The 27,698-nt window shown below is 55.0% G+C and overlaps 1 protein-coding gene across 1 annotated transcript; it reads right to left on the bottom strand.

Moving 5' to 3' along the window:
* Positions 1-678: 678 nt before the first annotated feature.
* On the bottom strand, positions 679-27,514 carry PPM1G (protein phosphatase, Mg2+/Mn2+ dependent 1G). The gene is made up of 10 exons (XM_074895137.1): positions 27,215-27,514; positions 21,972-22,041; positions 8,563-8,648; positions 6,740-6,872; positions 5,057-5,526; positions 4,493-4,630; positions 3,947-4,181; positions 2,585-2,714; positions 1,807-1,909; positions 679-1,362 (listed from the first exon to the last, which is right to left on the bottom strand). Exons 1-10 carry the CDS (start codon positions 27,332-27,334, stop codon positions 1,162-1,164), a joined length of 1,686 nt encoding a protein of 561 aa, XP_074751238.1. The 5' UTR covers positions 27,335-27,514; the 3' UTR covers positions 679-1,161.
* Positions 27,515-27,698: the final 184 nt, after the last annotated feature.

Here is a 27,698-nt window from a genome sequence, read left to right as displayed (position 1 = left end):
ATTCAGGGCTAGACACGCTGTCATGGGAGAGTGGCTGGACAGAGGGGCTGGGGGGCTCAGGGCCACCGGGGAAGGGGCTCAAAGGTGACATGGGAAGGACCCACCCGGGCTGGTGAGGCTCGGGCTGAGCTGCAGAAGCCAAGACAAGTGGCCAGGACCAGGAGGGCGGATTTCATCTTCAATAGGGAAGACTTGCAGTGCAGGGCATGGCCAGGGCGCTCCCCCACAACACGGGAACACTGGGGCAGCTGGGGGCAGGTGATCTGGCCAGCAAACCTCTGTGCTTCCCCGTGCTCCTGCGCCACGGCAGCTGACAGGACCTTCCCGTCGGTGGTTTAGAGCCCAGGGAGCTCCCTCCTGCAGGAGCAGCTTTGTGCTGTCCGTGCCGGCTCCGGGGGTGCAGTGTGGCCTCGTCCCTTCAGCAGACACAAACCGTCCCCAGAGGCTCGTCCCCAGCTCCAGCTGTCGCCAGCTGAGCCAACACAGGGGGACTGGGGGGGCCGCCGGCACCAGCACCACAGCAGCTCCGCAGCCACACGGCAGAAACCGGCTGTTTCGGGTGAGGTGCCGACGCAGCCGCCCCAGCGCCCTGGGACTCCAGGGACAGACATTCTCCTCCCCGTTCCCCTTCTTCACCCCCCCACCCTCCGGGAAAGAACCAAGGACCAAAAGCACAGCTACGTTTTCCGGGCTTTTAGTTTGAAAAAAGTATTGATTGAAAGTGTACAACAGAACGAGGTGTGGCAGCGGCACCACAGCCGGATTGTTTCACAAATAAAAACAGAAAGGGCCTTAAATAATCGGGTGCAGATTAAAAAAACCTCAACAGTGAAAAAGTTCTTCCCTCCAAACAGAAATTCACAGGCACAGAAATGGCAACAACCACACGGGGACAATGGGGGGACAACGTCCTGCTCGCCGCAGGGCTCTGCACTCAGCGGCTGCGGCGGGGGGGCCCTCGGCTCCCTCTTTGGAATGGTCACAGATGAGCAGCGCCACGCACCCCCGCGAGCCAGACCCGCCCCCACCCCCCGACCAGGACACGGACAAACAAGGCCTCTGCTAAGGCTAAAAAAAGGACAAGACTTGGGAGTCTTGAGTTCAGCATGTTTAAGAAACGAGAGTCTGGTGAGCGCACAGCCAAGTCCCTGTGCGTGGCTCCTACTCCAGCTTGGCCTTCTTGGTGCTCTCGCCGCCGTTCTCCTCCGCTGGTGCTGCCGGTGCCGTCTCCTCCAGTTTCCGCTTCCCGCTCTCGGTGGGCGGGTGTGTACTGCGGGGTTTGAAGCTGATGATGATGCAGGTCATGTTATCGCAGCCGGTGCCGTCCCCTGAGGTGTCTGGAGCCAAACACTGATCGAGCAGCTGGGAGGGACAGGACAGGTCAGCAGCCAGCACAGACACAGCGTGCAGGGGGCACCCGAGACTTAACGGCGGCTTAAGGGCTGCAGGCCGGGCTCAAATGCTGTTTGCAACCAGGCACGGGACAGAAACAGCCTCGGCAGTTTTCTGACAGTGGATAGAAACTCCTATTTTATATATATTTATATATTTATCTATATAAATCACCTATCACCATATTGACAAACATTCTTTGGAACCACTCTGAAGGCAGAGGTAAGAGCAGGGGTCAGCCTGGCAGCACCCCAGAGGTCAGGAAGCTGCCCAGGGTGCCAGAGCAACGGGGTCCCAGAGGAATGGGGACCCTTTCCCGAGGTGTCTCTGTTCCCGTTCCGGCTGCATTGGGAGCTCTGACAGGGAGGGGGGGCAGAGCCGGGACGCAGAGACCCCGCGTGCCCTGGGCCTTACCTCTTCTACGATGGAGGAGAGCGGCCTCAGGACTCCATTCTCATCCTTCTGGGTGATCTTGGACTGGATGAAATCCACCACTTCCTGGCTGCTCATCACGTTCCTGCAGAGTGGGGAGGCCAGAAGGGGTGAAGGGAGCGGTTGTGCCGCAGCGTCCCGGGGCCCCCCCAGCTGCAGAGAAAGACCCGAGCGAGGCACAATCGCTCCACAGGATCCCAGAATCATCCAGGCTGGAAAGGACTTCGAAGCTCCTCCAGCCAAAACATGACCCTCCCCCTGACCGTTCCCAACTCCCCCAGATCCCTCAGCACTGGCTCAGCCCGACTCTTCAACCCCCCCCAGGGATCCCGGGGACTCCCCCCTGCCCTGGGCAGCCCATTCCAACGCCCAACAGCCCCTTCTGCACAGAAATCCTTCCTCAGAGCCAGCCTGACCCTGCCCTGGGCAGCTTGAGGCCATTCCCTCGGGGCCTGGCGCTGGGGCCTCGGCTCCAGAGACTCATCCCCCCTCTCTGCCCCCTCCTGGCAGGGAGTTGCAGAGGGCCAGGAGGTCTCCCCTCAGCCTCCTCTGCTCCAGACTGAACCCCCCCAGTTCCCCCAGCCGCTCCCCAGCAGACCTGTGCTCCAGACCCTGCCCCAGCTCCGTTGCCCTTCTCTGGCCACGCTCGAGTCATTCAATGGCCTTTTTGGGGTGAGGGGCCCAGAACTGAACCCAGGAATCGAGGGGCGGCCTCCCCAGTGCCGAGCCCAGGGCTCAGATCCCTTCCCTTCCCGCTCACCAGATTCCATCGCAGGCGATGACCATGAAGTCGTGGTCGTCGTTTATTGTCAGCACCTTAATGTCAGGCAAGGCAGAGATCATCTGCTCTTCTGGGGGCAGGTTCTTGTTCCGCTTGTAGAAGTGATCACCTGTGGTGGGGAGCAGGGTCACTCTTCCTGTGGTCAGGCCCCGGCAGCGATGTCGAACCCAGAGCAGCGCTTGCGAGCTCCCCCCAGTCTCAGCGGGGTTTTTGCAGCCCCCCGGTCTCAGCGGGGTTTTTGCAGCCCCCCGGTCTCAGCGGGTTTTTGCAGCTCAGCCCAGCACCAGCTCAGCTTTGCTGTAGCAACACTAGATGCTCATTTTCCAGCTCAGGCTGCCCAGGGCCAGGGATCCCAGCGTGATGCCCACATCACACTGCGGGGTTTGGGTCTTCCCAAACCCTTGGCAGCCAAAGCTCACCGGGCAGAACCGACCCTCAGCCCTGACCAGCAGTCCTGTCTGGAGTTACATCCTGGGGGAGGACTTCGAGGGCCACCACCAAGCAGTAGGTGGAAATGGTGGTGTCTCCCTAGATAAACAAACTCCTCGTTTCTGTCCTAAATGCTTTTTTATCTCTTTAGCCTGGGATCATCTAGGTTGGAAAAGACCTTGAAGATCATCTACTCCAACCATTAATCATTTCAGGATAATAATTTCAAAGGTTTTGATCCTTCTGCACAAGTACTCCCCTCTCATACCCTCAGCTGATGACGTTTTTTTCCCCTCTCACTGTATTTCCCAGTAAGTCTCAGTGTTGTTCACCACCCTTAATGCCTCCAGCACCTCACCTGCTCAGGCCGTACCCACTGACTGGGCCAAGACATTGTCTGGCTGCTAACAGACATGCCCAGTCTCCTCAGCCATTAATTAACTCCAACACTGCTCATAACAGACCAAAAGATGAGTACAAAGAGCAGACAGGGGCTGCCTCAAGCACTGCAGCAAGGGGGGTGGAAGGTGAGGCTGGCTCAGAGCAAATGAGCTCAAGCTGGTATCAGAGTTTAGTTCCCCAGGAAGCCACTGACCAAGATCCTTCAAGAACCTGCTGACAGGGAAAGTCCTGCTTGCAGTCTGGTTTTGAGACAGCTCGAGGTGGTTTCTGACAACCCAGTGGTTGGCACAACAGCCCTGGAGGCGTCATGCTCTGTCCCGTGGTAGGTGCAAGGTGTTGCTTTCCCTGAGCTCTGCCAGTCTCAGGGCCATTTTCTCTAATTAGACCAAAATCTCACCCCATCTAGTATTTATCAGGTTTACTACTCATCATCCATCTAAAAACCGCTCCCTAAAGGCGGCGGTGGCCAGCGCTGGCAGCCCGAGCACGGCCGCCCCCCGCCCTGCTCACCGATCGCCCGTGAGAGGTTGAGGCCGCCGTTCACCCGCCCGTCCATGGTGACCTTCCCGCCAGCGTTCTTTATCCTGGCCAGCTCCACCTCGTCCTCCGGCTTGTGGTCGTACGACATGTCCACGGCCTTGCCGCCCTCCGACACCACGCAGCGTGAGTCCCCGGCGTTAGCCACAATCAGCTGCTTGCCCCGGATCAGGGCCACGACAGCGGTCGTTCCGCTGTCGGAGCCGGGCTGCAAGAGACCAACATTGTGCTGAGACTCCTTTCTCTTGCCCCGCACCAGGTCAGCGAGGGAACCAGCACCCATGTGCCCAGGCCCGGCAGGGTCTAGGCCCAAAGGTGGCAGCGGGCTCAACCTGCTGCCCAGGTACCTGCCCCAACCCTCAGCCTTTTGCCTAAAGTCAGGCTGCTGGCAGCCGTGCTTGGCCTCAGGAGAACAAACGGGGTGTTTTAACCCATCTGAAAGGAAATTACTCCTCGCTGACCCCTCCCAGCGCCCCTGGCTCCACTCTACGCTGCAGAACACAAGAACAGGGTGTGCACCTCCTCTTTCCCCTCCATGCCTGGTAGCAACATTTCCTCCTCTTCATCCTCATCCTCCTCCGCTTCTTCAGTGTCATCTTCATCATCTTCGTTCTCTGCCTCTTCGCTGCTGTAACCATCCTCATCTTCACTGCATTCCTACAAGAAACGAGAGATACCACCAGGAGTCACCCAGGCCGCTCCCGGTTCCCCCCCCAGACAGCTCCGTCCTGGGGACAGGCAGCAAGTTCGCCCCAGAACCACGAGACAACCTGGCACGTCTCCCCCACACCTGATGTCTACAGCTGGAGCAGCTCGTTCCGACCACCCCGTGAGGGAAGGGATGGGACATGCAGCAAGACCGAGGGCTACCCACTATGGCCGCTGCACAGACTGAGGGGATGTTTCCTTCAGGGTTATCTAAACAACCCCCGACACTCCCGTGGGATGGTCTCAAGTATCAGCCTGAAAAACCTGCTCCTAGGACACACCTAGGATGAGCCAGAGGCTCGTAGCTCAAGTACCACAGTAAGCAATGCATTCTGCCCAGCCAGAAGGCCACTCTGCCCCAGTGCTTTTTCCTACCTCACTGTCTTCCTCCTCTTCCTCAACCTCATCTGACTCATCCTCACTGTCCTCAAAAAATTTGGATTTGGTTGTGCGCTGGGGCTTTCCCGTAGAGGAGCAGGAGGGCCCGGCCTCCCCAGTAGAAGAGGTGACGGCCTCGTCACCTTTGCCTAGTTCAGGCTTCTGCAGAGCAGGGCTGTTGCCTCCAGCGCTGGCTTTGTCTGAGGTGGAGGAAATACCCGTGATTTCTTCATCTGGCTTCCCATTCTTCCTCTCCTTGTGGTCGGTAAGCTCCCCTGGGTCAGCCTCTCCATTCATATTTGACTCCCCATCATGCTGCTTGCCTGTCCCCTCTGCAGTGTTCTCCCCAGCTGGAGCTAAAGACTTGCTTTTGAGGTTCTTGGTGCAGTTTTGTCCATAACGTGTGAGAAGCTCCTCAATGGTCATGGTGGCTTCTTCGTGCAGAAGAGCAGCTTCCTCATTATCCACTAGAAATGGAAAGGGGGAGGGGGGTGAGGACAAAGAGGGTCAGAAAGCAGGACACGTCACCACAGGCCGGGCTCGGCGGGGACCTGCCCTGGCTGGAGGGTCCAGCGGCGCCCAACAGCCTCACCACGAGGCCAGCGCTGCTGCCTGGCTGGAGCATCTAAACCAGAGGTGAGGTTGGAGGGTGCAGAGCCTCGCGCGGGCTCATCTGAAGCTGCGGGGGCAGGACACAGACCGCGTTCCTGGGCAGGTTTGTTCGTTAATACCGCAACCGGGAACAAGAAGTTTTGGTTAGAGCAGTTGAGCAGTTAGAGCAGTTGCTCCCTGGGCCTTAAGCACCGTAGGGATCCCAACCAGCCCCGACCGAGCTCACGAGCAGATGACAGAAGAGCTTCAGGCAGCAAGTGCAGTATCTCCCAAGCAGGACACGAGACAGAAAATAGGATGACTTGCCCTAAACTGTGAGCCCATGACCTTCCCTACTGACACCCACTTGGTTATAATTTTCATTGCTAGTTAATTCTAAAAGGAAAAGAAACATCCATATCCCCAATACTCCTGAAAATACACGACAAAAAGAAAAAAACCCCAACCAACCAAAAAAAGCCCACTTTGTCCCTGTCAGCTGGTGATTGAGGGCCAACATTTTCAGACCAACATGCAGCGTTCAAGGTGACGGTGTCACTTTACATCTGCTTCAAGGCCAGTCACAAAATATTCAGCCAAGAGCAGCACGGGATTCTACCTTAGGATTCACCTCCTAGCTGGCTTCATGACCTGGCAGCTACTCGCTGGTGGAAAAGCACACTTGCTTCTTTGTGAGAAAAAGAGACCAGAATCTGCTTCGATCCTGTCTGCAGCTTGTGTCTGCCACCAGCCCGGGGGAGTTAAGCACTGGACATTGTCCTGTTTCCTTTTCACAACTCAGCCCCAGCTCAGAGGCTTCGGACACACCCCAGAACTCTGCACCCCATGGAGGAAGCCCTACAGAAAACTGTGACAGCCTGTTTTTTTATTCACAGCATTCAGGTACCGAGTGAATCAGAACTCCCCTAGCACCAGCCCAAAGCAATAAACAGGGGTGGGCAGATCGACTCCAGCTGAAATTTAACTGAGGAATTTGGACAGAAATCCTGCTAAAGGAGACCTGGCACAACTGCCCTCAGCCCCTGTCCTGGAGCTGCAGTCTCATCTGTGCAGTGGCATCTGACTTACCATCATCTTCATCAGCAACCTTCTCCTTCTCATCTTCATCATCCTGGGGTCGCCCAGCCATCTGAGAGAGTTCTTTAATCACCTCCTCGGTGGTCAGCTTGGCATCTATGGCTAAGAAAGCATCTTCCAGGGCCTACGTATGAACACAGACATGAGAGTGTGAACAGTTTCATCTTCCTTACAGGATGGGGTGTGTCACGCTGTGCAATCTCCTCCAGAACACACCATGTAGAGAATCACAGAATGGCTGAGGCTGGCAGGGACCTCGGGGGCCCACCTGACCCAGCCCCCTGCTCCAGCTGGGACACCCAGAGCCGGGTGCCCAGGACCCGGCCGGGCAGCTGCTAACGGCCCCAAGGATGGAGACTCACCCCCCCCCCTCGGCAGCTGGTGTCACCCCCGCGCTGAGGAGCGTGTCCCGGGGGCCAGCTGGCGCCCGTGGCCTCTGGTCCTGTCCCCGGGCACCGCTGGCAGAGCCGGGCTCCCTCTCCGCTCCCTCCCTGCGGGTGTTTGCAGACACGGAGTCACCCCCTGAGCCTCCCCTGCTCCGGGCTGAGCAGCCCCAGGTCCCTCAGCCTCTCCCCACAGCAGAGATGCCCCCGTCCTTCAGCGCCTCGGGGCCCCTCGCTGGGCTCTCTCCAGTCTGTCCCTGTGCCCCGGCACTGGGGAGCGCTGGGCCCGGCCCTGCCGCGGTGGGAACAGAGGCCGAGCCCCATCCCCTCCCTCGCGGGCGAGGCTTTGCCCAAAGCCGCCGATCGACGGCCCGTCGCTGCCTCGCGGCCAACTCGGTGCCCACCGGCGGGTTCCCCCAGGGCTCTGCGCTGCCCCTCGCTGACCTCCAGGAGGTTCCCCCAGCCCCTTTCTCCAGCCTGTCCAGCCCCCCCGCACCGCGGAGCACCACGACCCTCTGCTGTAGAGCTGCCCCCCCCCAGCTCGGCGCCACCCGCGACCCGCCGAGGGAACCCCCTGCCCCGCGCTCCGGGTCCTCACCGGGGGCGTCACACGGGGCTGGACCCAGTCCCGGCCCCTGGGGCACACTGGTCACTACTGGTTCCCCACTGGCCTTTGTGCCCCCGCCCCCCGGGCCTGCCCACACAGGGGGTTTCGGGGCAGCTGCCCCCCGCTCCCCCTGCCCAGGCTGCCACCGCCTCCCCAGGAGGATCCGAGGGGACACGGAGCCGCCAGCACCGCTGCGGCCTGGGGACGGGCTCTGTCCAGAGTCGCTGTGGGGAACGGCTCGGCACGTGGCTCCTCGCTCGGCAGCCAGCGAGCACAGCCAGCCTGGGGCCAGCAAAGCACAAACTCAGGTGTTCCAGCCCAAAGCGAGGGCCACAGACTGATTCGAGTTCGCTTTGTGGGCTCTCCTCAGCCTGGAGGGGCTGCTGCCTCCTCACCCGCACCGCCACCGACCCCAGCACCCACCCGCAGGACACCCCACGTCAGATCAGGCCTCAGTACTGCGGGGAGAGTCACAGCAGAGGGGTCGCTTGCTGGAAGCAGGAATGAACTAACCTGCCTCTGGCTGCCTCCTCTGCCCCCCCAAACACAACCCACCAGAAACGCTCGAAGAACCAGCCCACACCTTTGACTGGAGTGAGTCTGAAAAACTAACAAAGGCCAAAAAAGAAAACTGGAAAATAGAATAAGGTTCATCTTTGAACATACAATCAGTGCCTGGTGTACATCCTAGAAACAAGGAAGGAAAATTAAAATGGCAGACAGACCTCGTAGGGGCAGGTGCTGCACACAAGTACTAGGTACTCGAACAAGGGCCTTCCCCTGCGTCAGCGCTTGCGGGTTTCAGGGCAGAGCTGGCTTCTTACCTTTTGCAATTTGCCTTCCTTGTAGGCCTTCTGGTCTTTGATTATCTCAGGAAGATACTTGGCACAGTACAGGGCGACTTCTTCTCCTGAAAGAGAGCAGAAATCATTTGAAAAGGCTGGTCCTCCCAGAAGCCAAAGGCACTCTCGGCAACTGAATTCCTGAGGCAAATCTTGGGACACAAACCAGAACTAACGCAGACACGGAGAAGCCAAGCAGCAGCAGGGCCTCTCGCTCAGCGGGCTGCACCTCCTGAAGAGCAGGATGACCCTGGCAAACCCCGGTGAGCTCTTACCCATCAGGTCTGGCTGATGCTATAACCCTCCTGAAAGGGAGCTTGGGCCCATTCTGGCACTTAGGCCCATCCTACCTAGAAAGCTCTGCTCTCACAGGGAAGCGCAGGGGTAAATGAGCAGAGGAAAAGGGAAGCTTTTGGTCAGTGTAAGCTCTCTCTCAGAGCAGCACAAAAAGCGTTACGTGTCCTCGTGTGTGTTCCAGACCATTGAAAACACGATGCCACAGCCCTGAGATCAGCTTTTCGGGCAGATGGGGTCCTGATCAGCAGAGCAGTTGATCTTGATCTGGGGTGTGTGTGTGTGTGTGTGTGTGTGTGTGTGTGTGCGGCACGAGCGAACGGTGGCCAGAACATCAGGCTGCTGAGAGCAACTGGGACTGACGGTCAACACTCAAACCAACACCCACTCCTAGAGGAGCTGAAAGATTCTGGAAAGGCAGAAACACTCCAGCAGTTCAGTAGTTAACACTGTCAAGTACACAACAGAGCAGGGGACGTTCTTTGTGATCATGAAGGTTCTCTTAAGAGAAGAATAAGATTAAACAGAGCGAGTGACTGTGAATTTCTGTAGTTCAGCTCAGCAGTGGGGACCAGAAAAAAACAGAGCAACTTGTACGAGATTCAGTCTAGTAATTTAGGTTTTTATATAAGAGGCAAAGAACGACGTAGGACATAGGAGCCTGGCTCAGGGGTCACAAGAAAGAAAAATTAGAGCTAGAAACTGAGAAACAAGCAGAAGGGTGGCAGAGAGAGGAGCAGGGCAGACAGCAGGCAGGGTCAGGAGCGAGCTGAAGCTGCGCTGGATGAAGCACCCGCCACCACGGGGCAAGGGAGGAGCAGGACGGGCCGAGCCCAGCGCTCGGGAGCCTCCGCACGCCACCACCTCCCCTGCCGCCTCGGTGGGTGCTCCCTCCCTCCGGGCTATGGAAGGATGGCGTTCACAGCACAGCTCCTGGTCTCCCTGCTAGCACATCCCAGCTTCCCTCCCGTTCTTCCAGGCAAACAGAGGCTGTGCAGGCAGCTGGGCACGACGAGAAGCAGCGCAGGCAGGAGCAAAGCTCTGCGAAGGGACGGGGAGCTGGGAGCTGCGGGGAAAGTACGGGAAGGGTGGGAAGTTGTTGGCCGTCAGCTGAGGAGAGGGAGAGGCAGAGGGAACATAGTGGGAAGTGAAGAGGTGGTGAGATTTGAGAGAAAGAAAGAAACAGCAGACAAGGGACTTTTCAACTATGCTTGCAGAAAAGGGATCAAGTGGCCATTGACAAAGAACAGAAACCTTGCAAAATGGTTGCTGTTAGAATAATGCTGCAAAAAGTTCAATGCTGCGGATCTAGACAACAAAGGGACAGAGCTCTATTCTGGCCGTGCTCTCAAAAATGCAGAGTGGGAGGAAGAGGGGAGGGAAAACAAAAAAGGGAGATCACAGAAAAATAAGCGATCTAAGAAACAGGAGTGACCCTAGCATTTTAATGAGAACTTAAAAGGGAATAACCAGGGTGAACTGACAACCACAGACCTGTCAGAAAAACAAAAGGCTGGCTGGACCTTGCAGGATCTCCTGTGAGAAGGACGGACAATTAATGTCCATAACTGCTTATGGAAGCAGGTCCTGCCAATCCAGCTCCACACCTGCTCTGACAGGTACGAGGATTCTGGCTGATAACACTCAGCCTGCTGATGTAACAGACTTAGGTAAGGTATATAACATGCATATATATGTTATATATAGCTTACATATACACACATGTACCTAAAACAGCACTTGGATTAAGAAGTTAAGCTTTCACGACAGCACAGATGGAAGAGGTGAAGGAACTGGCAACTGCCACGAAACTGAACAATCCCATCCTGGGAATGCGTTCACATGCAGTCCTGCAGGCCTTGATTAATAAATTAAAGGAGGGCAATATAATTATGCCAATCAACATGGGTTTGCATCAAGCTAAACTGGTATCTTTTATGATGAAATTGCAAGTTTAGTTAAAAGGGAATAATGGAGAATTCATATATTTAGACCTCTTTACGGCAGATGATACCGCAGCATTTTTATCCATGAGCCAAAATAAAACAAAACTTCTACAAGAAAACTGTGGATGGAGGGAGTGATGGATAACGACAGTGACAGGTCTTCCTGATCACTTGACCAACTGGGGTGAGCGAGCAGGGGCTGCCCCGAGGTTTGGCCACTGAGGAGAACGTGCAGAGTCTTGGACTGTGGCAGAAAACCACCCAGCAGACCCGAACGCTCCAGGAGATGGTCCCGGAACAACAGGCAGGAGCACACGAGGTGTGTCCTTTTGTTTCGACTGCTTTTACTGAGAGCACAGACGAGTACTGCCACAGCCCTGAAGCACCTGGGGAGGACACGGGTGGCAGCTACGTCCTGGCTCGCAGGATGGGGATGGAGCGGCCGCCGGGGCAGTTCTCTGCGGGGACACAGGGCCCTGCCGTGGGCAGAGCTACTCCAGAAGAACTAGGAAAACTGCAGGAATGTCTAATCCCAAACCAGGAATAACAGGCCCAGCGGGCTGGTGACATGGCTGCCAGTCAGTGCAGGGGCAGCCTCAATCTCCTCCACTTTCTCTCCCAACTTGCAATCATCCCAGCTGGGACCCACAGAACAGCACCGACACCTCTTACCTCATTTTCACACTCTCCAGGGCACTGAACTGCCCCACCCAGAGTGTATGATGGGGACGGGTGGGTCACCTGCCCATGCCTGCGCTGTGCCCTGCAGCTTCAGAGGCTTCCCCAGACGCTAAAGGGGAGTGGGGTGGGTAAAAGCCTGCATAGCTTGTGCTAGGTACCTGTGCTGGCAGAGGAGGACTGGCCCCAGCTACCTGCTGAGATCAGAAAGGGAGAAGAGAGCAACCAAAGGGCAGCCCCGTCCCTGCCCAGCGGGGTCTGCGGATGAGGCTGCAGCCCTGGGCAATCCGTGCTCCTGGAAGCAGCTGACAGATCTAATAATACCAGCGCGGACACCTGATCACCCACCAGATGGAAAAGGTGACCGAACGTTCCGATCTTCCTGCCACAGCTAGGGAGAAGGGATTTTCTTCACAGCAACAAGGAGGTTGATCTGAGAAAGCCACCGACAGCTTTGCAGCTCGTCCCGGGGAGCGGGCAGGGCTGGGGGCTGGAGCTCAGCCCGCAGGAAGGGGCTTTCCCAGGCCTGGCAGCACCGTGCAGCGACAGGCAGCAGAGCAGGGTCCTGCCCTGCCACCGCAACGCAGGAAGCCAGCCCCGACGTGAACAGCTTTGGCAGTTAAACAAGCAATTTCTTAGGGACACTGAGATTAAGTGGTGATCCAGGAATGTCTGATGTGCCTGACTGCAGCTGCCCAAATTACTGTAGGAGAGTTTGTCGGTGCCACAGAAGACAAGGAACCTGTGCTGCTTCCCGTGCAGCTCCAGCACAGGCGCCACAAGGGACATTGCTGCTGCAAACCCACGAGGCTTCTCGCTGGAGCCTGTCGCCAGTCTCCTGGACTTTGCTCTTCCCCTGCAGCTTGCTCCAAACCAGGCACCACGGGAGCAGAGCTGGTCGTGGCAGTACCCTGTCTCCCTCGCTCGGGGGATACAAAGGTGCTCATTTCCAGCGCTTTAACCAAAACAGCTAGAAAAACGAGATTCTCCTTTGGAGTCCTCTGGCTGTGGAAGATCCTCCTTCTGAGGGCAGGGATGAGGGCACCAGCCGCTGGGCTGGGGAGCCAGGGAACTACGAAAGCCAATTCCGACACTCGAGTGCTGCTCGGTGTTCGCCAAGGTCCGTGCCTGCCTGTTCCCCCAGGCACGAAAGAATCCAACCCACCACACTGCTCAGCCTGCGCCGCGGAATTAGGGACGAGAACAACTATCAAGGACCCATCAGCTGGAACTGAGTAACTGATTCCCTGATCACAAAGATCCCAGAGCAAAAGGCTTCCCCATGCCTCACTGCTTTTCCTTGATGGTGACTCACCTACTACAGCACTGGCTCAAAATTAGTTCCCTCACCTCTGCAGTTCCTGCGTTCTACACACAAATTCACACTCCTATTGCAGTGCTACAGAGAAGCAACAGGCAATCCACCAGCATAAAATGCTCCCAAACCCACTCATGCCCACCTGGGCATCAGATCTGAGTGAAAGGCTGCAAACAATCTCTGAGCAATGAAGGAAGTGCTCAGGGCTGCACAGCCAAGGGTCCTGGCTGCCCTCACCTCCAACAAGCATTTGAGACTTTTCCAGCAAAACGGTAAACGCTGGGAAGGGCTATTTGAAGCACAGAACTGACCTGCAAAGCAGCAAAACAGAAGGAATTTTTCAAAGATGCAAATGCCCATAAAACAAATGGTTTTGTTCAAGCAAGAGAAGGGTGAGCGCGATGCAGCACAGCCTGGCAAGCACGGGGAACTGCCACGGGGGCTCTGCCCTGACCGTGGCGGGCGGGAAGCAAGTCTGCTCCTTTCAACCTCCAGACGAGGCTCCGCACGCTCCAAGGTGCACCTTAACCTGCAGCAGGAGTCCTGGCACCGACAGTCAGGAAGGCAGGGAACAGAAAACCTCACCAAGTGCAATTTCCACTTCTTCACGCTTCCCCGCGAGGCGGGACAGGAGCGGAGGTACAAAAGCAGGTCCTGGTGCCCGTGGAGTGCCTTCAGCTGCTGGGCACTTCCAACGCCTCCAGGGGCTGGATGCAGAGAATACAATTACCCAGCTACAGCTGTAATCCAGGATCATTCCACGTCGCCAGTGTGAAACCCAGTGTAAAACTCTCAGTCTCCATGAACCAGTTTATGAACGTTTTCTGGAGAGGCAGCATCCAGCTCAGTAACCCCAAAGCCCCAGCTGCATTTCCTGCTTAATGCAACACAGATGCAGTAGTAGAAGGTCTTCAGGAGGCTAAAGTAAAATATAGAACACGTGGCATTGAATTCAGTGAAAAAGAGTATCCAGAGTGCGTACTTTTATGTTCCTACAAAATTATAAAAAGAGACTGCTTTTGTCTGTGAAAGAGCATGCGGAGTTCCGGGACGTCTGACGGACCATGCAGAAAGGTGAGCGTGCATGGGAAGGCTGGGTCTCAGAGCACATTTCTGTGTGGCTAGATGCCACTGCCAAGAGCTACATCTGCTTCAGTTTTAAAAGCAGGAGTCACGTTCAGATGAAATATGGAACAAAGTCAATTTATCTCGGCATTTCAGGCAAGGCTGGCTCCAGAGTACCTCAGAGCCAGCTGGAATCTCACTGCAGTATTTCTCCATCTCCAGGAGCACAGGCTTGAACATGGCATGTGAAGACAAGAACGGGCAGAAGCCTCAGGGCACAAACCCAGGCAAGAAAAAGGCGTCCAGAGATACAGGTTCCTAGATCAAATCTTTTCCAGTGCGTGTACATGCACGAACCCATCCTATCTCATCTACATAAGGCTGAAAGTAGATCCCACTCCAAGATGTGATCTGTATTTAGACACACACACACATCCCATTTGAATATAACATAAAGAAAGCTTAGAGTCAAATAAAAAATAAACTAGCTAATGAGTATCACAGAATGAATCCCTACAGATTGGAATACTACACCAAAACAGGAAAAGAAAAATCTTAAAACCAGAGTATTAACTCCCACCATGAGACAGTGACAGGGAGGCAGAAGGCCGAGGCAGGAGAAGAGGGAAACTTCAGCGAGCCCCGAGGCCAGCGGGATGGTTTCACCTCTGCAGACTGGCACAGTCACCTCCTGCTTCAGTCGTTTCTGCAACTCATCGTGCAGGACTCCACACAGCAGCTTTCACCGTCAGTGTTTTCCCACAATGTGAGAGGATCCCTCTGTAAACAGGCCACGTTTCTTTTCATCCCCTGGTAATTTATTGCACACAGGGGCCTCTTCAGCACGAGTCACCTCCGCTGGTGACAGGCCCATGTCCTGGCCCCCTGGCCAGCCCACGATCACTGCCGGGGCTCCTGGGCAGTTGGAGTTTCCCACTCCAGCCCACTGTGTGATCACTGCGACCAACTTACTCCCTGGAGCATTACAGGATGCCCAGAGGGGACCCTCGCCCAGGCACGGAGGGCAGGAGGAACAGTGCTTCACCACCAGCCACTGCTGCAGCGGCGTGAACTCCTTGTTCATGCTGCTGACGTTTCTTTTCCACTTGGAGCATGACGGGCTGCAGATCCCCCGCTCCAGAACCCCAGGGGTGGACCCTGAGGCTGCCCAGGCGCTCTCCACCAGAGGCCTGGCAGCTGTGGCCATCACCCGACCGAGAGTGAAGCACGTTCCTCACACCCGGCCCGGCCCAAGCATTACTGCACAAACGATCTTCTGGTTAATTTGCTCGAAGGCTTCCTGCTGCTCAGGGCCCAGGCAAAGTCCTTCTTCTTCTGGGTGCCTCAACAGGGAGGGCTTACCATCCAACTCGAACCTGGAACGTGTGTTCCCCAAAAACCCACGATGCCTAAGAAAGCTTTTTGTTAGCTGGTGGAGACAGAGCTGTCATTTTACTGATCGTATCCACTGGGACACGACGATGGCCATCTTGCCATTTCATCCCTAAAAACTGGATTTCCTGTGCAGGTCTTTTGACCTCTGATATAGCAAAACCAGCTTTCAAAAGAATCTGGATTATCCTCTGCCCCTTCTCAAACACCTCCCTGCTGTGCTGCCCCACACCTCACTATTGTCAATGTGCTGTGGGTGCTCTGGGGCTCCCCCCGTTCCCGTGCAGTCCAGATCAGCCCGTGGTGGATGGTGGGGCTGTTTCCCCCGGGCAGTCGGTTCAGGTGTCCTGGACACCCCCCCAAGTGAAAGCAGACCACAGCCAGCACTCTGCTGCCAGAGGGGTGGGTAAGAATGTGTTAGCGGTGTCACTTGCTGCGTTACCACTTGGTGGCCGCTGACTCCAGCACTCAGCAGCACCGTGACTTCGTTCAGGCCTTGACGCCCCGTCAGACCTTCACGCTGCCCGTGGGACGGTTAAAGGTGGATGAGCCTTACTGGTCACTCCTTGATTCACCAGCTTATGGACGGGAGCCAGGGACTCTCCAGCAGCGCAGGACGGCTGCTGGTGCAGTCACGCTAGCAACTGGCACCTGATGTTCCTCAACCCGCAGCAACCCCACCACAGACAGGTCCTCTGAGAGACCAGACAAGCTGGACAGATATTTGATCTCCCAACTCAAGGCAGCTACGCCAAAAGCCCACCAGTACCCTTTTGGTCTGAAACCCGCCTGTCCCTTTGCTCCGCCTGCCTGAAGGCAGGGCTCCTCTATTCCTGGTCGGGGTCTTTGTTACTTGGCTCTTCTAACTGCACAAAAGGAGTGCTTTCATCGAGCCCAAAAGTACGATCAGCCCCTCTACTCTGCCCAGCAGACACTGGAGCAGGAGCTTTCCTGGACAGATGCTTTTTGGCTGTTTTCCCTTGCAGCTCCTGTACCTGAGCTTCCAGTCTCCAGGCAGGTTCACCCTCCCACCTCCTCGCGTGCTCCCCCCGGGTCATGCAGGAAGAACCGGAGGGTCACACATAGTGGTGGGTGCCACCAGAACCCCTTTCCTTGAACAGGAAAGGCTGACTCTGAACAGCTGAGGCCTTGGTTGGAACACATGAGGAAGGCCCACACGGCCACATGGAGGGAGTGCCATTACCCCTGTGTCCTCGGAGCCATCTGGCCAGTTCATCCGTAGTTGGTGCCACTGTGTCTGTCCAGCTCGTTACCGCTGGGCTCTGGGGGTGTGATGCTGCTGCACTTCAAACTTTTGCCACATGGACCACGTGCACCAGACTTCACCCGGGTCTTGGGATGCTGGTCGCCACCCACACTGTTACAGATCGCCCCCAACACGGCTGATTCCCTCAGACACTGGATACTTCCCCTCAACGCTGGTCCATTTGAGTTGGGAATTTACAAGTTCTTCCTTGAAGGGATATTTGCCCTTCACACTCGACAGAGCTGCCACCAAAGACTGAGGACTCTGGCCTTTTTTCCAAGCCCTTTGCCAAAGGCCTTTTCCTTGGCAAGAGATCCCGGCTGCCAGGGTTCCTTACCCTCCAATTCCTGAATACGGGCCCCAGCATCCCACCATCAGATTACCAGCTGAGAATTACCTCACCGGGTTGATGGCTAAAACCTTTTCCCACATCTCATAGCCCACTTAGGGACAGGGATCGTGTGGTTTCCATCTCATTTACGATTTCAGTCTCTCCCTCCTGTTCTTGTGACTGCTCTGCTGCAGAACAAGCTGCCTGTTCTGGTTCTTTCTCCTGCTCCCTCTCCGGAGCAGCTTTTTCATCCCTCACTAAACAAGCCGACTTCTGCTTCTGTTGTTTCTTTTCAGCTACAGGGGTGACTGGCAGAGTGTCTGTTGGTCCATTTTCCTTCTCCCTGAGGGTGCTGCATAACATCGAGCACTGTTTGGTAGATGCTGGTCAGGGCCCAGCACAGTGTGGCAAGCTGTGCCTCTCTGGGGTGGCCATGGCTTTATTTCCGCCCCCCCCCCCCAACTTTCTACAACTTCATCAGGATCCTGTAGTTGTTTGGGAGTGAAGTTCCAGACCACGGGAGGTGAGAAGTTGCCTAGATACCTGCCCAGATGCTCCCACATGCCGTGCCACCCATGACCACACTCTCATGGAGCCTGGGTCATATTCCTAAACTGCTTGTTAACTTTAGACAAAACTGAAGTGATATTCCTAAGAAATACCAGTAGAAGTATTTTAACTACCCAAGGGTGTTCAAGATACTGAAAAGTTACTGTAACAAGGGCGAAAACATCACAGAAGAAGGTAGCAAAGGTGCCATCCTGTATTTCCTCCACAGAAACCCTCTCAGAGGAAGAAGTTTAATTGTTAATTGTCTACATCGTACATTTGTACAATGAGATGGTACCTGAAGTACAATAATGACTTAAGTGCAGAGCCCAAATACCAGATTAAGCTCAAGGTCAGTGCTTTAGTCAGTGCTTTAATAACAAATCTCCCAGGTAAAACATCCCTGCTCACCACAGAGCACAGCAAACTGCAAAAGCCAACGCCAATCTTCAACATGTGCAGCAAAAAAGAGCATGGCACAGACCAGAGAAACTAATATCGAGAACAGATGAATCGATATCGTGACCCGCAGCTGCTAACAGATGTAAATCCCTTCTAATATGCTCTGGTCAATCTGTTATTATCTCAAACCCTTCGGGCCCTACACTGGATGCCAAAAAAAGACTGGTGTGGTTTAACCCTAGCGGCAACACAGCCACTCCTCCTGCTGCGGGGTGGGGTCAGAACTGGAAGGGTAAAAGTGAGAAAACAGGCTGAGATAAGAACTGTTAAATACTTGAAAGAGCAAAGATGATGATGCAAAGGAAAATGAAAGTAACAGAGAGAGAAATAAAACCCAAGGAAGACAAGTGATGCAAATGAAAACAATTGCTCAGCACCGGCCGACCGATGGCCCGCCGGTCCCTGAGCAGCGGCCGCCTCTCAGCATCTCCCCCCGTTCCATCGCTGACATGACATCATGTGTGTGCAACGTCCCCCAGGGTCCGGCTGGGTCCCCTCCCAACCCCCCTGCACCCCCAGCCACCTGCTGGTGGGGCGGGGCGAGGGGCAGGAGAGCCTGGGCTCTGTGTAGGCCCCGCTCAGCGGTGATTAAAACACCCCTGGGTTATCAACACCTTTCCAGCACACACCCAACACACAACCCCACAGGGGCTACTGTGAAGAAAATTAACTCTACCCCCCCAAAACCAGCACAACGACCAAGAACTGGGCAAGAGAGACTCATCGCTCTGCACGCAGATGGGAAAACTACAACAGGTCTTGTTGAATTCAAATTAAACAGCCTGGTATGAGCAAAAAAGAAAACTTCACTAGGATAATGCTGACCTCTGAAAACGAGGAGTTACGTGTCAGTGAAGTCACTTATTAAATGAAATCAAGAGAAACAGCTAAAAGGATAAAGCATGGGATAATCAAGAGAAACAGCTAAAGGATAAAACAACAGACTGACCGGGAGCACTGTACCGGAGGTGCAGAGCACCCGTATATCATTCTCCAAGACTCGGGGACAGGGAGGCCAGGGCAAGTAGAAAGGAAACTGGGGAAGGCAAAAACCAAACGTCATCTTTCAAAAACTGGAAATCTTGTTCACAGGAGGAAAACGTAAAAGAAAAACTGATGATAACACAGTAATAAAAACTTTCCCCAACCCATCTGGAGCAGGAAGCTTACTGGAGAGTTTAAGGCTGATAGATGAGCAAGGTATAAAAGAAAAGTTAAATTAAATTTTTGCACTGGCAGCTCATAAAGCTTAGAGAGGTTCCCACCCTAAAACCTTTTACACAGGACAGACCTGAGAAACTGTTTCAAACTGAAGAACCAACACATCGGTAAAATCACACAAAGTTGGGAAGAGCAGAAGCTGTTCTTCAGGGTCAGGTTTAATTACGCCTGTATCCTTCCTGATACGGTTTGTCTAGAAGAGCTGTAGAGATCCGATCACTGGAAATCTAAAATACACGTTAGAAAACCATGCCAGTGCTTTGACATTGAGTAATGCCTTTCCCTAATGTCTATCGAATCTTTCCTATTGTATTTAAAAACCCCAAACCTCATTACTTCATGTCCCGCACTAATGGGAATGTCGTGAGTGTCCAAAGTCTTTCTAAAACCCAACGCATGAAACAGACCTTCCCGTTAGCTGAGACACTAACACACCGACCTTAAAGAAGAATAGATTGGCTTGATAGTATTCATTCTTGACCAGTTTTTGCTAGATGCTACTTATCTTCCTATCCGCTAGATGCTTAAAAACGGTTTCTGAGTTTCTACAAGAAATAACATTAAGTTGAATCGTTGCTAAATCCCTATATCCTTTTTTCCTTTGTCCTTCTCTGTCTTTCAGACCAGCCCATCATCCTGATGTTCTCAAAGATAATCTTCAGGATATCAGCACTTGTTCCACCCGGCTCTCTGCACACTCCAAAATGAAGTGCAGGAGGAAAATAATGCCGAAACAATAAATCTAAATGCTTCAGACTGAGACAACATCTTTTGAAGAGCTAATAGTCAGCTACCTACTCAGGCTGACCTTTTTAATAAGGACTGTTGCAAAAAAAAGGTCTTAAATAAACTCTTATTTACAATTTGGCAGAAATAGAGAACTCTGTTCTAAAGGAAGGCGAGAAATGATGAACTGTGGTACGCAACCTTCCACTTGAATATGCTCCATTATCAGAGAAGTGAAAGGCATACATATGATACCAACAAATAAATTAAAAAGCCTCAGAGAGTGGTGGAAACTGGGTTCACAACACTACAGACCAGTATATCTGGTACGTGAACACAGCAAACAGTAGAAATCAGAATTAGCAGATAGATGGATACAGAGTAGGACGGGCAGGGGTTAAACATCCAGCAGAGAATGTCACAAACTGGCCAATGTATTTCCAGCGAGTCAAGGAGCGGGAGGAAACAGTCAATTTAGTTGATCTACTCCATACAGATTTTCAAAAAGCTTTCAAATAAATCATCAAATATTTTACATACTAAGCTGCCATGGGAAAAGAAGTAAGGTTTGAGAGAAGCAGAGAGTTTTCAAAATGGAGGATGGCCACTGGGAGAGCTCCTTGAAGCCTTACACTGTTCAACATCTGCATAAACAGGCTAGAAAAGGGGTCAGTAAGAACAGATGGATCATTCAGGGTGATCAAAACTAAAACAATTTGCAAAATTTAACAGCGGGATCTCATGCTTTTACGTGATATCGGCGGATGAAATTCCTCACTGACAAAGAACATGAAAGAAAGGAAAGAAAACCAACCTGCACACGCACATTGGATAGACCCCAAACCATCTATCACCACCTAAGGAAAGATCTGGAAGGAACTGGGGACAGGGTATTGAAAATGTCATCCTACAGTTTATTTGTATCGAAACAGCTAACGTGCTGTTGGGAATTGTTAGGAAAGGAACTGCGCACAAAGCAGAGAACACTCAGGTCACCATGAATTCCTGGTTATCTGTCACTGGAAAGGCACAGGTGGTGCTGGTCAGCCTAACTACAGGTGTGTTGCAGAGCTTGACTATGGTCAGAGAAAGGCCAGTCACAGCTGTGGTACAACCCCACCATGTCTGGGACCCAGCCTATGTCCAACACCAGCGGTCTAATGAGTTCCACGGCCCTGGCATTTCATCACCCACGCTAAAAATCACTAGAATGACCCAAGCTGCCATCCTGGCCTAAGGCAGTTAGCACCCCTGTAATTCCTGGGCACAGTTCAGGATCTGGTAGGAACCAGGGACCCGTGTGGATGCAGCCAAACTGCTAAGACAGCGCTGGTGTGGCCAGACCACGGGCACTGCTGGTATTTCACAGTGCAGACTCCACTGTGCCTCCAGCGATAAATCCGGGCTCTTTGGACTGGAAGAAAGGACATGGAGTCCCAAATTATGGAAAAGCGCTAACAGCGTGATTATTCACTAATTTCTCAGAAGTGTTGGGGATATTGCAGTGAAATTACCAGGTGGCAGATTTCGATCAAAGTCTTTTTTCAAATAACAAAGGTCTATACAAAACACCCTACGCAAATAATCACCAAACATATAAACCTGGTTTAAAGTGCAATTAGACCAGAGTTAGTTCATCAGGAAGACTCGAGCGTGTCCATGAGATCGAACGGCTGGAACCTGAAGCTCAGGGGGCCCTTGTGTGGGGAATGAAGCCTGGGAAGGTTTGTCAGGGAAGGGATCTGCCTGTTCTGGTTTTTCTCCCTTTCCCTGGGCAACGGGCGCTGGTGGCCACCGGGATGTACTGACTAGAGTCAGACCTCTGGCCCAACCTCATGCAGCTTTGCTTACTGCTGGTCTTCTGTGGCCGTCCTGCCCAGCTCAGCCACCAAGAAAACAGCCATTCTTAAAAGCTCCAGGAGGTGGAAAGCAAGTTTCATTTGAATTTCATATCAACCCACGACCTCCCTTCTGGAAACCCTAAGAAAGCTCCAGAACCTCCGTTGATGACATCTATCACAGGGAACACTTCCCCAGGAGGAGCAGGATTTCCAGTGACAGAGCGATGCTTGCCCCAGCAGGCACTGAGCAGCCCAGAACCACCCCACGGAGGGACCCTGCAGAGAACACCGCGGGCGTTACCTCCGTGTCCGTCGTAGACCGAGAACATGGCTGTTTCACTGTCCAGCTCGGGTATGCAGTTGTGTGCGTCCTGAAAGAGAGAGAAAAAGCCTCAATGACATGGATAGCACCAGAGCCTGCAGAGTGTGGGAGGAAGGAGCAGGGAGGCTGTGAGCACCGACACAGGGATTCTTGAAGGCGGAGGGAGAGTGAGAACGGCAAAGCCTCCCCTCGTCTCCTCAGGGCCTGCCTGGTGAGCACTCACCTCCAAAGTGGGGGCACAGATCTTTAATGTCACGGTGCTCCCATGCTAGAGCAGTAACTCAGCCTCGTCAGCACATCATTGTGCCAGAAACCCACAGAATCATCTGGGTTGGAAAAGCCCTTGCAGCTCCTCCAGCCCAACCATGACCCTCCCCTTGACCATTCCCAACTCCCCCAGATCCCTCAGCGCTGGCTCAGCCCGACTCTTCAACCCCTCCAGGGATCCCGGGGACTCCCCCCTGCCCTGGGCAGCCCATTCCAACGCCCAACAGCCCCTTCTGCACAGAAATCCTTCCTAATATCTAGCCTAACCCCTTCCGATCCTCAGTACGACAGCTCTAGACAGGACCACACCGCTCTGCCCGCAGCCCTGTACGGCCCGTGCTGCTGTGGCAGGCACAGTCCCTGAAGAGCTCCACTGCCCAAACCAGCACCGAGGCTCAGGGCTGGCTGAGCACAGCTCCAGGAATACAAGTTATACTGGTACCAGTACAGCGGCACCTTCCCCCCGGACGGCGCAGCTGGCTCAGGGTCACCCACGCAGCCTGGCCATCCCCACAGCCGTTCTCTTCCCCAGCGTTTGCCCAAGCGCCACGGCAGCCGCCCAGGCCTCCGCTGCATCGCCCGGGGCAGGGGACAGCACGGAGCCGCCCGACCTCATGCCTCCAACCAGGCTGCGCTTCACTTCTGGCCAACACGGCCACCGAGGTGGCAGCCGTCTGCTCGCACTGCCCGGGGCTGCCCCAGCCAGCTGGGACACACCACTGGGCTGGAAAACCTTCTCTTGGGACACAGGCTCGGTCCCACGCCCCTCCCCGGGTGGGACACTCCAGGAAGGCACCGCCGGCCCCAGGCACAGCGACCTGACAAGGCCAGACCCTCTCTAGTGTCTTGTAGGCAGCGAGGGAAAGGATGAGCAGGTAACAGGCACCTAACGGCGCAGGAACCGGAGTACAAACCCAGAGACCACCTCCTAGGCAAGGCATACCCCTTGGTTCTGGCAGCTGCCCAGAAACTCTGAGAATCTCTGGGGGCAAACAAGAGGGAAGGTGTGTCCCAGGGGCATTTAAATATCACCCTGCACCCAGCCTTTCCCTGTGCACAAACTACAAAGATCAACAACACACAAGCTATACAAAAGAAATAAGAAATTGTCCCCTGTGAGGGGGGTGAGGCCCTGGCACAGGCTGCCCAGAGGAGCTGTGGCTGCCCCCTCCCTGGAAGGGTTCAAGGCCGGGTTGGACGGGGCTTTGGGCAACCTGGGCTGGTGGAAGGCGGCCCTGCCCGGGGCAGGGGGTGGCACTGGAGGGGCTTTAAGGTCCCTTCCAGCCCAAACCATGTTACTTTTCTATACACCAAGCAACCTCTCTCCACGGGGTCCCTCAAGAGCAGCAGCCTCTGACGAAGGCATCACCAACATTTCACAGGCAGGTGCCTGACCTCTTCCACCCTATGGGTAAGCAAACTGAACTCGGCTACTCTGACACAAAGCCTAGAACTGATGGATGGGCGAATCTTTCTCTTAATCCCCGCCCCAACTAACATTTCTTAAAATTCAAGCCCTAACCTCCCCATTTACAGCCTGACCACAGCCGCACGCTTTTGTTCAAGAGCAATCACGTGATACCTGGTCTGGTCTCTGCTGCGGCTCAAGTTCATCACCTTCGAAATTAAATGTGTGACCGTTGCCCCAAAACACTGTGCTCATGCTGGGATGGCTGTGCCACAACCCAGGATTTCTGTACACACACAGAGCCACGCTGGCTGCACAGACAAGCAACTGTTGAGCTCTTCTACTTTTTCTTGTAGGACTCGTTGGATAAGAGCTCTTTACCCTCCAGAGTCCCACAGTCTTAGAAGAAGAGAACTTCATTCCTCTGCAATTTCTATCAAGCGCTGAGGAAAACAGAAAAAGGGAGGTTCTGGATTTATGCAACACTTAGTGCAGTGAAACTTCTGACACTGATGAAAACAGTGTCTGAACAGGCAAATTACACTCTCAGTTCAAAATGAGAAAAATGTCTCTGAATTATAATGTGAAATTTAACCAGAGTGTTCACTGGAGATAGTGCATGAAAATAAGAATAAACAAAGAACCAGCACTTTGACACTCACTTTTCAGAGCATTCGCAGAAGCTAGTGAGACAGCAAAACCGCAACAAAGTACCCGGGATAAGTCCCAGGTGACTAAACAGCAGTTTAATTAGAGCAAGTAGTGCCTCTCTACCCCGTTTGCAGAGTGTCACCACAACTCATCCTGAGCCCGTGCAGGGCACCACGGCCCAGGGGGCAGCCCGTCGGGCAGCCTGGGCCCGCGGGTGCTGGCAGGGGCCGGGTCGGTCCCACACCCGCAGGGACCCCTCTGCCCCGCTCGGAGCAGGACGCCAGCGGCTCCGCAGCCAGGCCCGGGCGCTTTGGATGCTCCGAGCAGGTCAGGGGGCACCACCTGAGCGCCACCACCACCCTGTGCCCCGGGGCGAGCTCACTGAGCCTCTCTCCTCCGGTGGTCTCGTGCCCCTCGGTGCGAGCTCGCCCAGCCTGATGGCAGCTTTCTGCCCTTCCCGCAAGGCTGCGATGCTGGGTCTCGCCCCAGTGGTTACCACAGCAGCACTGAAAAACACCATATTTGAACACCAAGTTCAGTTAAAATTAGCAAACAACTTAAAACAGAGAGTTAATTTGACAAATCTCCACGTTTTGAACCAAATTCTTGTGCTGTTTGAAGCAAGGGTGTCTGTCCTGAGCCCAGGAGTGAAATGAAGCTGCACAAAGGGCTTGCTGGTGTCTGGTCTTGAGGATGGGGTCAGAACAGCCCCGTCCAACCAAAGTGCCCCTTTCACTGTATCACACAGGACTCCTCTCCACCGTGAAGCCATCTTCAGCTTTTTCCCTTTTTTTTAATTGCTCACACTAACCTAACACTAACCTTTCTGGTATCCTTACCCTTTGGGTCCTTCCCCTGCCCAAAATATTTCCTTACAAAGCAGCATCTCCAGACCAAGAATGGATTTTTATTGTAGTATTTCTCCAGAGCCTTGTATACCCACCTCACTTGGAGGCTCCTAAAATGCAACTTAAAGGCAATAGAAAACTCCTTTACACAAATTTCTGCTGCCCAAAAATGCCAGTGCCCTACCACTTGTACACACTCTGGCTTAACAAACACAACATGTAACTAAAGCCTTCAGTGTAAACATTTGCTCAGAACTTTCTCTGAGCCTTACAGAAAAGTACAATTAAATGCAAGGAAAAGGGAAAAACACAAACCAAGACAAGACACAGGGAAGAACACGTAGCACTGGAATGTGAGAAAATGCAACAGAACTTGTGCTCAGCTGTAGGTGAACCAACACGTGTTCCTCTCCCATCCCAGACTCCGGAGCAATTTACAGCAGGTTCAACTTGTAACACAAGTGCTCCTGCCGTTGTCTCGATTCTTGTGATAACAGCAGCTAAACCACGTCCACACCAATGGCCTCAGAATTGCTTCTGCCAAGAGGGAGATAAGCCAAAGATGTTGGCTAGTGCAGAAAACACAGCTGCAAGCTCTGGGCCACATCCAACTCCCGTAAAGGTCAATGGCAGCAAGAACAGACCTCGAATAAGTGAAATTATGAGCCAATGCCCCACCTGCAGGAGGGCGACTTCAGCCCACCGGCTGCATTATAAATGGAGGCAACTCTGCTCTCCCTTGCCCAAGCCCGTCTTGCGCTTTGAGCCGCTGTGTGCCGGGGCTGCCAGAGCGCTGTCTGCCTCCCGCCTCTTACCCCAGCTAATCGCCTTGCAGAGATTACACCAGCTCAGCGCTCCAGCAACGCCTCCGTGCCACCATTTCACCCCTCCGGAGGTCACAGGGACAGGCCAGCTGAGCCCCGGCCGCTCCCAGGCAGGCAAGCACACGCACGCTGCCAGCTCCTGCCTCGTCTGCCCGAGACCCAGAGCCCACGGTCCAACGGGGCTCAGCCCCACGCAGGCAGGAGGAGACACCTGGTCACTGTTCTGCCACCAGTGAGGCTGCCACAGCGTTTCAGCCACGGTGGGGTATCTGATAGTGCAGCTCCTGGAACCCTATTTGCAAAAAATCCATCCTCAAGGGTCTGAACAGGACGTGCCCTCCAAACTGGCCGAAGGGCTACAAGCGGGAAGGATGTTTCATTGTGTTTGGGGAAGATGTACCCTGGGGGGGCTGGAGGGACCAGTATTAATCCTTATCTAATTTAGCTTGTTTGCTGGCTGCCTGGAAGGGAGAATGAACCAGCACATTAACGGTACTCACAGAGGGTGTTAAAGAGCAGGTAACTGCTGGCAAGGCGGAGGAGGCCCAGCAGCCCGACCCTGCCCCGACAGCAGCAGCTTTCCAGAGCAGCTCCGGGGGGGGAGCGCGGGCAAACACTCGGCTTCCACATCTAACTGGTGATAATTCGTCTGCCCCATAACCAGCCTGGCTGGTCGGATGGGAAAGCCAGGGCTGGCTGAGGGCAGCCATAAGAATTCCTGCAATAAATTTGTCTGGAAAAAGAATAAAACCAGGGAGAGAATAGAAGGAGGCGGGCGCTTCGCTTCTGCCTGGAAAGGGAAGCAGGGATTTCGCCCGAGGGTTTCTCCACGTGCTTTCATTCAGTGCTTCAGCCCAAGCGCTAAACCGCCCTTTCCTCCGCTTTTTAACGCAAACCTCTTGTTCCCCGCGGGGATCCTCTGGGCTGTGCGTGCCCCCCCCCGACGCGCGGTGACACCCCAGCAGGTCACCGTGGGGGGCGAGGACAAGCGACGGCCCACGGGGATCCCGGCAGGGCCGCGGCAGCCCCTCCCCGCTCCGGCGGCCTCAGCGCCCGCGGGAGGGAGGGACCGGCCGCCCGCCCCGTCCCTCTGGGGAGGTCTCCGCAGGACTCCGCGGAGGGGCCGGGGGAGCGGGCAGCCTCCCGGCCAGGCCGGCAGCTGGAGCCGCGGCTCTGGGGGAGGCTCCGCGGCAGCCGCCCCCCCGCCCCCGGGGCCCCGCTCACCTCCATGGAGACGCGCCAGCCCTGCATGGCGCTGAAGCCGAAGTGGAGCGGGCGCGGTCCGAGCCCGGCCCCGTCCCCGGAGCTCTTCACCGTGTTGGGCTGCGACAAGTAGGCGCCCATGGCGCCGCGGCGGCGGCCTCCGCCGGCAGACCCGGCCCCCGGCGCGGCGGGCCCTGCGCGGAGAGGGGCGGGGAGGGAAGGGGGCAGCGGCGGCAGCCGGGCCGCGCGCGCGGACCGGACCGGGCGGCACCGGAGGGCGCGGGCGGCCCAGCGCGGGCGGCGAGGCGGCGAGGGCGGCGGAACCACCCACCGACGGGCCGCCGAGCGGAAGTCGCGCGGCCGGAAGCGCGGGCTAGAGAGTCGCCACGGGGGGGGGGCGGGGGGAGCGCCCAGCCCGCGCGGCCGCCGCGCAGGGGCCGGAAGCGCCGCCTACCATAGAGACGGGCGGCGGCTAGCGCGGCACCGCGGGCGGGAGCGGGCTCCG

Source organism: Athene noctua, chromosome 1 (assembly GCF_965140245.1).
Source record: "Athene noctua chromosome 1, bAthNoc1.hap1.1, whole genome shotgun sequence".
In the NCBI taxonomy this organism is placed as follows: domain Eukaryota; kingdom Metazoa; phylum Chordata; class Aves; order Strigiformes; family Strigidae; genus Athene; species Athene noctua.
Note: the sequence above shows the minus strand (reverse complement) of the source record. Positions and strands in the feature narration are given on the sequence as shown.

Excerpts from the sequence above, each read along its gene's own strand:
- PPM1G (XM_074895137.1), bottom strand. The coding sequence starts at position 27,334 with ATGGGCGCCTACTTGTCGCAGCCCAACACGGTGAAGAGCTCCGGGGAC. Across the intron at positions 5,527-6,739 it reads GGTTGCTGATGAAGATGATG|TGGATAATGAGGAAGCTGCT; the intron begins GTAAGTCAGATG and ends TTCCATTTCTAG. Across the intron at positions 2,715-3,946 it reads CAACCTCTCACGGGCGATCG|GTGATCACTTCTACAAGCGG; the intron begins GTGAGCAGGGCG and ends TCCCCACCACAG.